Source organism: Propithecus coquereli, unplaced genomic scaffold, assembly GCF_000956105.1.
Source record: "Propithecus coquereli isolate 6110/MARCELLA unplaced genomic scaffold, Pcoq_1.0 Scaffold57, whole genome shotgun sequence".
In the NCBI taxonomy this organism is placed as follows: Eukaryota; Metazoa; Chordata; class Mammalia; order Primates; family Indriidae; genus Propithecus; species Propithecus coquereli.
In genome coordinates this window covers 5,881,523-5,898,279 of record NW_012151618.1, presented here as the reverse complement: position 1 = coordinate 5,898,279, position 16,757 = coordinate 5,881,523, and the positions used below count along the sequence as shown (strand labels likewise).

At 35.2% G+C, this 16,757-nt stretch overlaps 1 protein-coding gene across 2 annotated transcripts in view; it reads right to left on the bottom strand.

The window, feature by feature from the left end:
• TCF12 (transcription factor 12) overlaps window positions 1-16,757 on the bottom strand; it is a 349,621-nt gene that overhangs the window by 209,733 nt on the left and 123,131 nt on the right. For both annotated transcript variants that reach the window (XM_012658059.1, XM_012658058.1), the window contains exon 4: window positions 6,265-6,338. In XM_012658059.1, coding sequence (XP_012513513.1) covers window positions 6,265-6,338 — 74 coding nt within the window. The remainder of the gene's footprint in view (window positions 1-6,264; window positions 6,339-16,757) is intronic.

Below are 16,757 nucleotides of genomic sequence, written 5' to 3'. Positions count from 1 at the left end.
TTCCCTTTAGCCACATCTGGCAGGAATGACCCAGGAGCTGCAAGGGAAATGACATTTATCTCATCCAGATAATCTTGCAGACTAATTTTAGTTTCCGTAGAATCAGAAAGCTATATGTTTATTTTACTTGAATTTTTATTTATCTTTGTTTTCCTTATTCCAAATCCCCAATCTATGGCTTTGTTTATAAATTTTAGAAGACTGGAGCAACTCCTAAATCCTTGTACTCACAAATTTTCATTTTCTACCTGACCTGGCCTATCAGGTTGCCGTCCATGTGTGTTCCTGACAACTGTCTATTAAATGATCACTGCTGGTGCTTTTTACATAAACCGAATCCTCATATCCCTTCATTGCTATAGTAGCAGAAGTAAAAGCATGTATTAAAATAAAAGGCCTCAAATATGCCTATTATTTACCCTCAATAAAAAGTCCCTGAAATCATCTTGTGCTGAATCATATAGAGCAGCTAAATCAATTATTTATAGCCAACTCATCATAACTGGTTTTCCCCTTCTCCACTAATAGGCATCAGTCCAGAACTTCAGTGAGTAGTTGTTATTAGTAGCCACCCTCTCTTCTATCAATGAAAAAAGGAAAAGGGAGAAAAAGGTTTGAGACAAAAAGAAATAACTTGCCCAAAGTCACATAGCTAGGAAGCAGGGGTGCCAGAAATAAAACCCAAACAGCTTTGTTTTAATGCTCATGCTCTTAAATTGTATGCTATCCTACCTCACAATATGCTATACTTGCCAGGTAACTTGTTCTATCATATCATGTCCTGTGCCCTCTTTTATCAGCTGCAGATCCTCTTCTCTTCTCCCATTCCTTCACTATAGGGCAGAAAATTTAAGACAGCTCTTCTTTGAGTTTGGAAATACTAAGGTAAAGGGGTTAAAAAGTACTAACGTAAGATTTAGACTATCTTAGTTGTAGGCCAGAATCTGTCATTAACTAGTCATACAGCCTAGCCAAATCTCATGTGTATTTCTATAGACAGCACAAATCTCAGCCTGGCGAAATCTCAAACTCCCGAAGTCTCAGTTTCCTCGTTTATGAAATAAAGGCACCGGATGTAAATAGCAAATGTACTTTCAGCTTTGAAAATTCTATGATATTGCAAAATGTGGGGGGAAGAAAGAGCAAAAATGTAAATGACTGTTTCAGTCTGCAAACCATATTACAAAGAGAAGGGAAAACCATGGTGGAAATTTAGCAATTTTTTTTTTTTTAAAAGCACCCAAACCCTCCTCAATTGAATGCTGCTTCTTTTTCAAAAATAACTAAAATGACATTATATATAACCTAAAATATGTTCTATGATTAAAATGTCAACTCTTGATCACTGATGATACCTATAAATATAATTCCAATTAGTGGTTTTCTACCAGTGAACTCAAATTTACGTCTTAAATTAAGGAATGACAAACTTTGTATCTTAGAAAAAAGTGTCGATAGACTTCTCTCTCCTGAAAGCCCTGTCAGAACTCCCACTCCAGGATGCAAACTTTAATAGTACTTCAATATTTCATTTTAAAGCTTGACCTCGGTTGGGTAACAATGCTAAGAAGGCAGGGAAACCAAGAGATGATCATATGGCCTCTTGAAATTTCCACAGTTAAATGACTAGACAAACATTTCGGAAACAGAATTTGTACATCAGGAAATATAATCATAAAAACGTACATGAAATTATTTTAGAAATAATAATGATGGTAATAATAGTAGTAGCAGCTTTGATATATTACAGAAATAAATGAAATGAAATACTTCATAGCTACTATTACATTCCATCTTCACCAAAGCCCTAAAAAGTATGTGTAAAATTATCATAATTTTAGAGATGAGAAAGGTTAGAGAGGTTAAGGTAGAAACGTTAAGTAACTTGCCTAAGGTCACAAAGTACAAGTTTCCAAAGCCTGTGATCTTAAATAAAATGCCTCTCTGAGTAGAATCATCAATCAGGACAATAAATTTGTAAGCACAGAAGAAAGGCTTATTACCACTAACACCACCACCATCTATTCCAAGCTTCATCATAAATCAGCTTTGATTCTCTCTTCCCTCCACCTCCAAACCCCATTAATCCAGTAAATCCAATGATTATTCTCTGTTGTGATTATATTCAGCAAACATGTATAGCGTATTCATTCTGTATAAAGCACTGTACTAGGCAGAGACAAAAACTTTTGTATCAATTTTGATGGAAGAAACTTTTGCTCTCCTAAGAAAGAAATGGACAATTGAAGGGAAAGGGAAATCTGTTTTATTTATGTCCTTTACAAGTCTAAAAGTATATTAAGTATGGTTGAGCTAGCAAATAATTCTTATTTATTACACTTAGAATGCAGCATAATTGCAAATGTATCCATTCATTTAACTTGTGTAATTGTTAAATATAGATCTAGTGGATGAATTTTGAGATATATAGATTTAAAGCCAACAATTACATAGGAATCACTATGTATCAGATGCTAAGTCCTTTATATATATTGTCTCATTTAATCCTCACAACAACCTTATGAAATAGTTATCATTGTACTCATTTCACTGATGTGTAAACTAAGGTACAGTGAATTTAAATAACTTGTCCAGAATCACACAGCTGGTAAGTGGCAGAGCTAGGATTCATACCCGGGCAGTGTGGTTGCATAGTCTGTGCTCTTAACTACTGCCTTTTGAAGAGGGAAAAAAAATCTGAAACTATCAAATATCAATAACTATCATTAACACTCTAGTAAACAAGAACAATCATGATATTTTCTGGCCTTTATGCCTGGTACCACATTAAACATAGAAAAACATTTCTACACAGCAAAAAATAAAAAATGAGGGAGGGACAAACTCATTAAACCATACCTCTTGTCATGTCTAAACTACTGAGATTCTAATCGCTCCTTTCAGTTTCTGATGCTTTTCCTTGATCACCACTTCCACAAATTTCTAAAAATGGAAGTGCTATTCGTATCACGATGCTTCTTTCTCTTCGTATGTGTGCTTGTGCTCTATATACTGAGCAAAAGGTCAAGATTGCAGAAATCAGGACTCTTAACAAAGGACTGAGGGAAGAAACCACCAACAGCGTTCCTTCTTTCTGAGTGTCTCAAATGTTACCTCAAATCCACACTTCCTAATAACACTGACCATGTCTACCATTTCTTCCATAAGCACTATTAGGTATAGCGTCTATTTTTGTATCTACTTAGCATAAAACTCTTCATTGAATGGTTTGCTGTAGATGGTTCTGATAACTAGAAACTCAGTCACATCTACACTGTGAGGCTACTTTGCTCAGGGCAGACACACCAGACTGGAGAAATGCTGGAGTGACTTTTCCTAATGCTGAGAGAATGGGCATAAGACTAACATGGAGATGAAAAGACTGTGGCCTCTAACTGCATGACTCAGGTAGAGCTCACCTACACATACATCAAGGGCTACTATAGCAGAATGGTATCTTAGAATTTGATTTAAAGTCAGGACATACAAAGGCAGTGTACAGAGCACAACTTTCCCTTGAAAAGCTGTTAAATAAATATTAAGTCAACCTAGATGATGTTGTGTAGCCACTCCTGCACAGTAACATGTATGATAATATACAATATTAATAAGGTTCCTGTGCCAAATATGGTTTTACATTACTATAAAAAATTCTTCCTTACACTTTTGAGCAGGAATAGAAAAGGAAGAGAATAGCAGGTCAGTTAGTTTAATCCATGTAAATTAAAAGCATATATTTTTTATAACTCCACCAAACTTCCCATTTTACAGTTTTCTAATACCTTTTTTATGGCCAACTATTTTGAAATTTTATAAAAAGTAAAATAAAATAATTTCCTATTTAGTGATGTTACCGAAAATAAAATTATTTTTAAATAATGCAATTTACTATGATGGAAATATAATATTTATAAAATATGATAAAGTCTAAATAATCACATGATTTCTACAAAAGTATCTGCAATTTCATTAAAGTTTAAATTGCCTTAAATTGAGACCCTGACTTCAAAAAAAATAGACAATTGTTTTAACAAAAGTGAGTCAAAACTAGTTTGTGGCCAACATCAATATTGATTTCTGAATTTACGAACCTCAATGTACCAAAATAGTCAGGAATTTAAGAACCTCAACATACTGAAATAGGAGAATGGAATACTTTGATCGATTTGGGTTCAGAGTTTTATTAAAAAAAAAAATAACTAGCTCACTATAACGTTTTAGGTTCAGCCTGTGACTAGGAGAGCAAGAGCAAAATCAGTGGAAGAGTGGATTTCAATGGGAACAAAAATAAGAGTAGCATTGAATCTCCACTTTATATGATTTCTCAACAGACAGGCAGGAATATATATGTGGCTCTATGGTAAACTGAGAGTATTTAAGAGATTAATCTGGGTTTTGTTTTGTTTTTTTGACAAAGTCTCTCTATTACCCAGGCTGGATGGAATACAGTGGCAAGATCATAGCTCACTGCAGTCTCAAACTCCTAGACTCAAGTGATCCTCCCACCTTCGCCTCCCAAAGTGTGGGATTATAGGCATGAGCCACTGAGCCCAGTTAATCTGGGTTTTTAAAATAGAAACCTAGTTTACTACAGAACTACTTGAACTTTTCACCGCATACAATATACATTCCAAAAAATAAACTAAGCAAAAAAAATAGCATTTCACATTTGACCTATAGATCAAGTAGCAAAAAGGAAAGCAAGATATGCTTTAGATTCTAGCTCTCGAGGCAAATTTAATTTCCAGATTATGAATTACATAAGTGTATGGCTATATTATTATGTTCTTATGTTATAAAATCCTATGTAGTATTCAAGTAGAAAAAACTTGGAAGTATGAACAAGAAGTAAATATAAGGTACACCATTTAATGCATTCTAAGAAATAACATGTTATTACAATCCTCATAAAGAAAATAATCCAATATTAATAAATTGTATTATGAGTCTCACACTACATAAAACTCCTACTTCCAAATCTAAACAGGAAACCTACCTCTCATATTCACAATATTATTAGAGAATTAGAAACTTTTAAAAGTGGAAGGAAATTTGAACATCAGTTAAACTATCTCCAAGATAAAATAACATGTCCAAGATTAAATCACTAGTTCATAGTGGAGTTGACAGGGTGAAATCCAAGTCTTGAGATACTCAGCACAGGGCTCTTTACATGACAATGCTGCTTTCTCAACCACTGAATCCCAAAAGTGAAACACAAAACCCATGTTTAACAGTCCTTTATACATCTTTTCGATTACACATGACTATCCCAGGTCTTCCCAAAGTATTTAAAATAAATTAAACATAGGCTACAGACAAATATAACAGCAAAACCCCATATTTTAAAAAGTATAACACTTTAACTCAGAATTTTTCAATGCACAACAGTGCAATCTGTTCTGAGTCTGAGCTCCAATCACATATTCAGTTTTCCTTCCACTTCTTAAGTCAACTTGCTTCTAGGGTTAAGTACTCATAAATTTTCTGCTTGGTCTGTTTTCTCTTGGTTAATTCTGAGAGAAATAAGAAATAACTCATTATTCATCTAAAGAATAGCCTTTTGGAAAAGTACCTCTTAACCTCACCAGTTTACCAGGGAGTCTGAGAGTACAGTATTTAATTTTATTGCAACAATTTGATCTAATTTTTCATCTCCCAGTCTCATTTTATGAAGTTTTTGTGCTTTTTTGTTTTTTGCTGGAAAAAGCTCTAACCTTGTGACCTTTCAGTGTGTAGAACGTTAGGTTGGTCCTATTTTGTCTTAATTGTCAACCAACCAATGTGATCTGTTATGTCTGTTTTGATATGCTTCCAAGAGACAGGGCAATTGAGTTCCTGATGTAAAGGGCTGATGACTGCTGGAGCAAGGATGGGGGAGGGGAGGCTGGAAGCCGGTGCTTTGAAAGCCACTGTCATCTCTTAAAGCAAATAAACAACACAAGAATAAATGGCCAGATAAGTGTGGAGAGCACCTAGTGAGGCATTCCAAGCTCTTTAGTAAAGAGTACTGTAGGCAGTCCAGGTGCAAAAATAACACAAAGTATATTTCTTTAAGTGTAGAAAATACAATAAACCCCTAAAGTAGGACAGTTTATAAAAATAATTAAATCAACTATAAAGGTACTGGGTATTCTATTCTATTTCCATGAAAATAAATTAATCTTCATTTCTCTTAAGAAACAGAGTTCATATATGAAAGAAATTACTTATTCTGCCACATTATCTCTACAGTTTTAATCAAGGCTTGATAAGCAAACTTACTCTAGATGAATCATAGGAGGGGCTTGGTTGGCCACTTGTTCCCCAAGATGTCGTACCTCCTCGTTCATCCATACCTAGGAATAGGAAAGAGTGAAAGCTATAAATCCAAAGATACTTTAGTGAATTTTTTTGGTATGGTACAGCAGTGAGTACAATTCAGCAAATGGTATATGTATTTTCATGGAACCAGCTAAATATCAATCCCTGTCTCAGAAACCTGAAGAAAATAAATTACTTCGGAGTATCTTCATCACTGCTCCATTAATCCCCATACAATGCCTTATATACATTATGGAATTTTAAAGCCAAAATGTTTCTTTGGAGACTTTAGAATAGGGAATAGGGCACTTTAGAATAGGGCATAGGGCATTAGGGGACTTTAGAATCTAGGTCTCTCCGTGTCTGTCCCTACTGCAATGCTACTTCCAGGAGTAAATGAACCTCAAACTCTCTCTGGTTGAGTACTGCCTACATGAAAACATGAAGAATTTAGCTCTTATGAATAAGCCCTAGAAAATGAAGCAAGCCAAACTACCATTCAATTTAATAAAATTGGTTTCTGAGCAGTGATTAAATATTCTTAACTGAAGACATCAAACTAAACCAAACCATATGAAATCAACATTAGTTCTATCAAAACTAAACAAAATGACATAACAACTAACCCTAGTAATTCGGTGGGTAACACTTGAATCCCTTCTAAAATTACACACAATCCGATTCTAAATAAGCAGATCCCCTTTTATGAAAGTTGTAAAGGAAAATACAAAGTGAGAAAGGTTCAGTAACCATTATTAACAAAAAAATTTATTGTGATCCTTAATGTACCTTCTGATGTTTGGGCTCCATTATTTTCACCTCCCATTAAGTCCCCCAAAAAAGCTGAACAAGGTGGAGATCTCTCAATCCAGCCATTTATACTTTTTCTGCTTTGGAGACTGCAATCTTTTTCATTCTTGACTCCTAGGAGGTCACACCTTCCCAACCCTCTCTGAGTTTCTTTCTGTAACTTAAGATAGTCAACTTCTTTGTTTCATTCTTGCGTGAAAACGGCCTAAATGTTACAATGACAAAGTTTAGAACCTCTCTTTATTTCAAAATATTCCTGTAAGTCCTCTGTGATTTAGGTGAGAATGTGGTATACAATAAATTAAATGCCACAAATTCTCCAATAACTTGTCATGACTCCCAAGGTTCTTAAATAGGGGTAGAATTGCCAATTGAAGCAATAGATGACAAAAACACGAAGGGGGTGGGAAGTTCAGTTTCCAAAGCTGAATTACTAATCCAGTTACTACGGCCCTAATTTATTCTTTTTGTGAATCTTTATTTCCTGTATCAAGTGAAAAACTTTTTAAAAAGAGTTAACAGGAAAGATGGGTACCTACTGCCATAGACAACATTCCAAGCACAATTTCAAATGATACAGAAGCTTTGAAAACAGAGTATGTGTAAAAATACATCGTATTTTGTTCATTCTTGGAGAATTCTCATTAAAGTTCCAAATATATAAAAACACACCTTGTTACCATCATCTCTTCAGTATCATCAGTTAACTGTGATCTATCTTCCAAGCATTTTTATTTATAATCAACACTGCTGAATAGCAGATAGGTTTCCTATGAGACCCAATTCAGGACAAAGGCAACTATTAACTTACAAAATCCATTAATACATAACAACATATGAAATTGTAAATAATTTTATGAAGAGTTTATATACAAAAGAAAAAGCATACTTTCAGCAAATATATGATGGAAACTTATTTTGATGAATCCTGTCCTAATGATAATAAACCACAATTTATTCTTTTTATGACTGAATTTTCTTACATCAAATGATTAATAAATATGGAGCTTATGTATATCTTAAATACATTTGTAACAAAATATACAAAAGATGGCATCAGCTACAGGCAACATCTCGGGCAAAATTTAAAAGACATACATGAAATTCTGTGAAACCACGTATTCAATTTTCATCAAGTGACTCCAATTCCTTCCATAAAATGAAGGAAAAGCACAGATTAATTAAATAAAATGGTAATTAATGAGGTGATTGAGCCACCAGCTAAAGAGTATTACATACCACTGATACTGGACATGGCAGGGGGCTGAAAGAATGTTATAGAAATGGCAAGGATCTGACTAGGTTTTAAACTCAGAGCTCTGTAGTGTTATTGTTAACATATCCAGGCTCTGAGTAAAAGGTCGTGGCTGGCACTGACAAAGGCAAGAGTCATCTTTTAGCATCAATAACTCCTTTCAACTGAAGACAATGGCTGTACAAACACAGAAATATGACAGGAATAATAAACCTTCCAAAGCTTCAGCCATGAGACCAAGGTAAGCAGAAAAAGAAATTACTCACAGAAGACAAATTTCTTAATACAGATACACAAATTGATCAAAATCTGAAAAACTATTTATTGGCAAGAAAATATACCATACTTACAATACAGTGACGAAGGGAAAAACACTTCTGGTATGTCTGAACTATCATTCCCACATATTTTCTTTCATTCACATTTCTAGTATATACATGCCAATTCAACAACTGTAGATTAAAATTAGTTTCTTAATTCAGACTAAAATGGTAGATGTAATCTAACATTTAGTAATAGTTAAATGATAGAAACATTTTGAGTCTTGTTTGACTTTCTAATAAATTATTCTATTTCTATTCAACAGGATTAAATGGATAATCAACAGTTTAACTAATATAGAGACTTTAATGACCCTTTTAATCTTTTATATACAGAATCTCTTAGCACCTGCTTTTCGGAATGGAACCAATTAAATACAATCCAATAAATATTTTGATTCCATGTGCCCATTTTTAAAATCATGCTATCTTCTTTAACATTTTCCAGTAAAGAGCATTAAATTTTAGACCTTGTATCTAAAAACAATGGTTTGTGAATTTAATGAAAGCAATCTGCCTCCTTCTTTTGTAAAAACATTTAATAGGAAAAGTAACTAAGAGCAAATCATAAATTACTACATACACAGGCAGTTCCCTAAGAGTTTGGGATCTTGGAGAAGGAATACAAGGTGGAAACCAAATTTTCAAGGTGTCAGAGAATAAGACTCTTGGAGGAACAGGTAAACTTCTTGGCCAAGTCTAACATCTGGTATTACTCCCTTTTCTATGAGGAACACAGATACTAGTCTACCTTCTTATGCTCCACTGCCATCAGCATTTGTTTCTGACTAAGAGTACTCTCTGGAGTCAATCAAAAAACTCTCTCACAGCCTCTATCCCACCCCTTCCCCTTCCATCATGCTAGCACGAAGTCCTACAGACTTCTCTAGGCTTTAATCCACTAGCAAAAACTGGAAACAGATTTTGGGGGGTGAGTGAATTTTCTGCACCCTAAATGCCTGTTTTTCCCCCATGTGGGCCCCAGAAACAAGAGTATTAACACTGAGTATGTGTATGTAAGGCATCACGAAAGATTTGGTGAGGCTCAGACAAGACCTGCCTGGAGGTAAAAGGGGAGAATCAGTAACAAAATTGTTTACATGAAGACCAATTCCTTCTCTTCCCACCTGCCACTATCAGACCTATCACCAAATACCCTACCACCCTGAACTAAGACTAGGGTATAAAGTAAGAAGCAAGACTGGAATTGGGAAAATATTTCAGTTAGTAGTGGAGAATCTTGAGAGCTAAGAAAAATGAAAAGAAAAAACAGGGAGATACAAAGACTAGGGAGAGGGGAGAGGAGTAGTTAGGATATCCCTACAGCACAGGTGGTAAGAAAAGCAAGTCGGTATGGCAATACTGCTTAGGAATCACACATGAGAGTTTATTCCTGTGGAAAAGGGACATGTATAAAGTTGGGAGGAAGAGCACAGAGAATTGCACACACGCCCTGCCTCCATTCCTCCCTTCCTCTCTCCCTCTTTCTCTCTCCGCCTTTAGTAGCACTGAAATCAAGTTTTTTATTCTAGCAAGTAAAATGTACTCCAAAAATATCAAATCCCAGCCCTGTCATAAATAAGGGAAAGATAATATACTTTGCAGGATTGCCATCTGCTGTAGGGGGATTCAATAAACGATTTGATGAAAGAAATCTGATTGGAGATAACTATATCAGATAACCAAAGCTATGAATGTGTCTATCTGCAATAGTTTCTTTATTCAATTTTATTTACAGAGTAATGATATTCCATATGACACAAAGACTGCAATCAATTATAAATTATTATACATCTAAAACCCCACCACCAATATTTTTATTGTATCCTTCAGATTTTAGATATCTATGAAATAAGTCTACCGATGTTGTTCCAGAAATTCACTGTGAAATAGGATCAATTAGAATATAGTAACAAGCTCTTTACTATGTTACACATTCATGAAAAACAAATAACAGGGAAAAACTAGGAAAATATTAAAACTGTAAGTGAATTTAAGAAAAGTTAAGACATACTGCCTCATATGAAGTATATAACACTGGGTTACAATTTTTTTTTCTTTTACTTAAAAAGAATCGAGATTCTGTGCAATGAATTGTCAAATAAAACAGTCACAAAAAACATCTATGTAAGAAAGTAAGTCCAGTAAAAAGATTAGAAGGAATCACCTCTCAAGTCATCTTTTAAAATTCAATCATAATTTCTGTTTGGCATTGTTGAAAACAAAGATTTATAAGTGGGGATCTTGCAATGAAGTCTTTAGTGCCAAAGTAAATAGAATAAGGTAATGAACACATGGCTAATTTCATCAAGAAAATGGCTAATGTTGAAAATAACTTTCAAACAGAGATTTTGCTATATTATTGTTACTAGCCACATCATTCTGACATAAATGCTCTGTAAAGATACAACTACACAGGAAAATCTAGTGGTTTAGCATATTAACTAACTACTGTGAGAGCTGTATTTAGCTCACTCTAGTTTTGATCCCCAGGCCGTGTGAAGCATATATAAAACCTTACTTGTTGATGTTCTTATTGTTACAATTAATATTGACAATTTAATTCTAAAAATGTGGATTAAATGAATAGAAGTCAATAAATTTTGTTTTTCTATTTATGTTTACCTTTAAACTACACTCGAAGTTTTTATCCAATTTTTGTAATAAAACACTGTGGCCCCAAGGAAGAGTTTCTGGTTTTTTGTATGACAATGTGTTAATCAAAGGAGTAAGAGTATAGGGCCAAAAGGAAATGCCAAGTCCATCTCTTTAAGAAAAATAGAAACCGCCTGATGGCCAGAAATTGAAACTAGTAAGTTCCCAGAGGGCAAAACTTGGGAACTGTCCACTGGGAACTGTCTAGTGACCTGGTATCTTCAGGATTTGTTCTGTCTGAAGGGACATTCCAACCCTGAAAAAACCTTTTGAGCTACCTCTAAATCTCCCCTAAACTAGCTGTCAAGTTTCTGAAAACAAGAAAGGGCCTCTCACTGTACATGAGAAGTAGAACACTCCTCCCCAGTCTAAATACCAAAGCCCTGCACCTAAACACCAATGCCAGTGTTTCCTTCCACACAGACACTAAAAACAGTCAATTCTTAAAAAAAAAAAAAAAAGAAGCTCTCTTCAACTCTTGATGAGTCTCACCAAATATTTTCCCTTTTCAGTCTCTCAATGGTACAATCCCATTAGCTTTATCTTGTAAACATTTCCGAAATCTGACTATGACAAGTTATTTTTAACATAATCAAATCATCTCTGACCTGGATTACTACAATAGTCTCCTAAATGGGTTCCCTTCTTCTTGCCCTTCCGCCAGTCTGTCTTCTCTACACATGAACTAGTGTGATTTGTTTAAAAACAAATCAAATCATGTCAATCCTGTGCTCAAAAATCTACCAATGGCTTCCCATCTCATTCAGGATTAAATCCAATGGTCTACGGAGTGTTCTACAGGTTCTGCCTCACACCTCTGTGATCCTATCTCCTACTATTCTTTCTCTTACAAATAGCTACTACAAATCTTGGAAGTAGGAGAGAATCCCCTCACCCTTGTCTCTCTCTCTCTCTCTCTTATAAAGGCTCCGGCAAGTGAACAAAAACAGACTGATTTTGGATGGAAATATAAACTTGCAAGAGGCCAGAATGGGTGAGTTTCTCTTTCTGAAGCTTTGTTCTTTGTTCTACAGGCAAGCAGCCATAACTTGCAGCAACTAAAACTCCAGTAGAAAACCCACTGTCTGGCCTGAAGGAAAAGAGGACAGAGCCAAGACGACCACACTTAGCAGAAAGTGAGGACAGAATTCCAAAAGGGAGGGAGACAGAAAAGAGGAGCCCCAAATTTTTGGTCTATCTTTGTCCAAGTCTTTGGCTGAATCCTGTAGCACACATTCACAGGGAAAGCCCAAGACAGTTTGCACCTGAGGCTAAAAGAATCAAATTTGAGATGTGAGTAGCTACCAACCTCAGGGAAGAGAATTTTCACTTTGACTCTAACCAAAAGTAATGGCTCATTAAAACAAAGAAATCAAAACTCTCTGGAAGAACATGCAATGAACCCAAATTTCCACAAATAACATTCATGTTATCCAAAATTTCTTGACAGTATTATATGATTCAATCTCAAATGAAAAGATAATCAACAAAGGCCGATCTCAAGATGACCCAAATGTTGGGATTTTCGGACAAGGTCATTAAAGCAGACAGTGTAACTGTGCTCTGTGAAGTAAAGAATATGTGCTCATAATGAATAAAAATATTGGAAATCTCAAAGAGAAAAAGAAAACATTAAAAAAATTAAAATTAAAATACCTGAAATTTAAAAAAAAATTTTCCTGAAAGGTCTTGAGAGAGAATGGAGATGAGAGGGGAAAGAGTAAGTGAATTTGATGACAGAAAAAAAATTAACGAACAGGGCCTCAGAGACCTAAGTCTAACACGGGTATGATGAGAGGACAAAATAGGGTAGAAAGATATAAAATCCAAAAAAATACAAATGTGGCAAAAGACACAAATTTACCAATTAAAGACTTTACTCAGTGAACTCCAAACAGGATAAACAGGAAGAAAACCATACCTAGGCACATCATAGTCAAGCTTCTGACAACCAAAAACAAAGAGAAAACCTTGAAAAGGGCCAGAAAGAGACACATTACATAGAGAAGAACAATGACTCAAATAACTACAGACTTGTCTTCAGAAACTATGCATGCCAGAAGATGTGAAAAATATCTTTAAAGTGCTTGGGGATGGGAGGTGGAGGAGAGGGAAATAATTATAAACCAGAATTCTATGCTGGGCAAAAATATCCTTCAAGAAAGAAGGTAAAATGACAACATTTTCAAATAAAAGAAAATTAAGAATTTGCTGCCAGCATAACTTCAGTAAAGAAATACTATTATAAAAGAAGTTCATCAGGCTGAAGGAAATTGTTATCAGAGGGAAATCTGCCCGGATCCTTAGGAAGAGCATCAGATATAGTAAATAAAAAGACCATTTTTCCTTTTAATGTCTTTAAACATACAGAGCTGCTTAAAGCAAAAATAATTTTCTCTCATAGGAGTTACAATGCATTTAGATGTAATACGCATGACAACTACAGCATAAAGGAAGGCAGTTAATAGACCTATATAGTAAACAGACCTGTAAGGTCAAAAGATTTCTGCATTTTACGTGAGGTGGCACAGTATTAACTCTAAATAGACTGTGAAAAGTTAATGATGTATATTAACATCCCTAGAGAAACCACGGGGGTGGGGGGAGAGGCACTGCTAAAAAGCCAGCTAATAGATTAAAATGGAGTTCTAAGAAAACCCAAATCCAAAAGAAAGAATGGAGGTACAGTCAAACAAAATATACATGGAACAAACAGAAAACGCATAAATTAGTAGACCTAAATCCAACCATACAATAAAACACTGCATTTTTGTCTAGGCAGGAAGACAGAGAAACAATAAAATAGATACTCCTTCCTTCAGTTAGATCACACCTCATTGCTCTGTGAGCTCATAAAGTTCATGCTGCTGCTCTTCTTGAACAAGACAGTTATATTTGGGTTTGGTGATTAGAAAAGGAATAGGAAAACATTACAACTGCACTTACACATTAAACAAAAAACAAACAATACTGTACCAACATGAAAACTGCATACAAGGGTTTTTTTGTTTGTTTTTATAGTACCCATTAGGATCATAAGTCAGTACCAATAAAGCAGTTTCTGCATAACTATCAAGTACATTTGAGTGGAGTTTTGCTGATTACCTAACATAATTTGCTATTTAAAAACAGCTGTGTGAGCAATTACTATTCTTAACTTAATTCCACAAACAATTCTATTCATTTCCTGTAATGAGGCCTGTGTACTCCCTGCGTTCAAGTCTTAGACCATTAATTCCTATAATGGCAACACACTCTGCCTCTCTCAGAGAAACTCCGTAAAAATTTTCTTTTCATATCTTCTCTATATTTAAAAATCTCTTTCTCATATACTTGTCAAACTACCACTCATTTTTTTCCATATTCACAAAAGAAAAATTTGCATTATTACCTTTACTCCTTACCATTTACTCACTCATTAATCTCTTGCTATCTAGCCTCCTGACCACAACAGCAAAACTGAAAGCCAGGTACACAGCAGGTTCTCAGCAAACATTTGCTTACAGGCTAAAACTGAACCCTTTCAGGTAATCAGAGGCACCCTAATCATAAAATATAACAGCTACCCTCTTGGTCTTCATTTCCTAGATCTCTACAGCAGAGGTCAGCAAACTTTCCCTGTAAAGGGCCAGATGATAAGTATTTTAGGTGACTGTGGGCCAATCACTCTCCATACCAACTACTTACCTCTACTACCTTACACAAAAGCAGTCGGTCAACATGTAAACAAATGGGAGTAGCTGTGTTCAAATAAACTTTATTTACAGAAACAAAGGATAGGCCACAGGCTATATTTTGCCCACCACTACTATACAGCATCTGATCCTGATAACAACTCCACCTCTCTGGGATTTACTGATACTAACTTTGGGCCTCTCTTTCTAGAACCTATCACTTCTTCCCACTCTGTTTGAATAAAATGAAAGTGCCTGCCCTTCATTCCATGTTCCCATTTTATGCTCTTTTCCTTGCACTACTGATTTAGTTTTATGACTCTGTCCCTTTTGAATGATCAATTTCCAAATGAACAGTCCCCCAGTCTTAAACTCAGTTCTGTGCTTTGGGTCCTGAATCTCCAAATTCCTGCTGGAAGCCTTCATTTGGCTCTCTTGTCATCACCTAAAATCCATCATATGTAAAGCCAAACTCTTCATATACCCTTCATCTCTTCCTCCTTTGCCTCTGCATCACATCCCACCCTACTTGTTAATATTTCTAATGTTTCAGGTAGTACTATAATAATCAGGCCAACCAGATTTATAAACTGGGATCATCTTTGATTCTTCCTTCCCTTCTCTCTCCATCATACCTACGATGAGGTTTATTTATTTATTTATTTTTAAATGAATGTCTCCTAAGCCAGTTTTCATTCTGGGCTTTCGCGATATACCTATTTAGACTTTTGTGCTACAATTTCTCTTAATCTTCCTAAAATTCTATTTCACAATACTTCACCTGCATATACTATACTTCCTAAAACACTCTTTCAAAACACATCATACCCAAATTTAAAAGCAAGCCATTTTCAGTTCCCCATTACCAACAGAATAAACCAGAAATTCTTCAACCTGAAATGGAATGTTTACTCATCTGTTCCACAAAGGTTTATTAACTGTGCTAATTTTTATCCTTCCTGGGTTTAAAACCTTTAAAATCCAGTTACAACTGCCTCTCCCCTTCTACTCAAAAAATATTTATTAATTTCTTACAATGGCATATATTACTGTCCTGATACATGTAGGATTCTAGGCACTGAGAATAGAGATGTGGAAGACACACAGACTCTGCCTTCAAGGAGCTAACATTCTAGGGTCAAACCCTCAGCCGTAACCATGAGGCATATTCATTGCACATGGTATCAGTCATGAACATTTCATTGCTCCTATTATTCCTCTTAGCGCCTCTATCTTCTCTCCACAAATCTGAATGGTTCAATGCTCACCTTAAATTCCACCTCCTATGAACAACTTGCCCAGACTCCCTACCCCTTACTAGGTTCTCTTTAATACTGGTATCATATTTACAAAACCTATGTCACACAGTGTATAAGTTACATTGTTTCTTAAGTAAGTGCCATCTAATATGTTGTCTCAAATTAATTTAATAGCAGAGACCACATTTATTCTGTATCACCTTCAGTGAATACACAGAAACTCAATAAAAAAATTTTATATACAAAATGACAATGCTACTTAATATAAGGACAAGTTTTCTATTATAGTAGGAGACACAGCTTTTTACTTATCCACTTATATTCACCCAGTCCCCCTAGTGAACAGCATGACAATGCAAGGCAGCCTTCATAAAGGCTGATGACCAAGACACAGAACAAAGTAACCACACCAAGAAGGCACCCAGCTGAAACCCCCGACATTACCACAGTGTTCTAATGAAATGAACTAAAACACTCATGC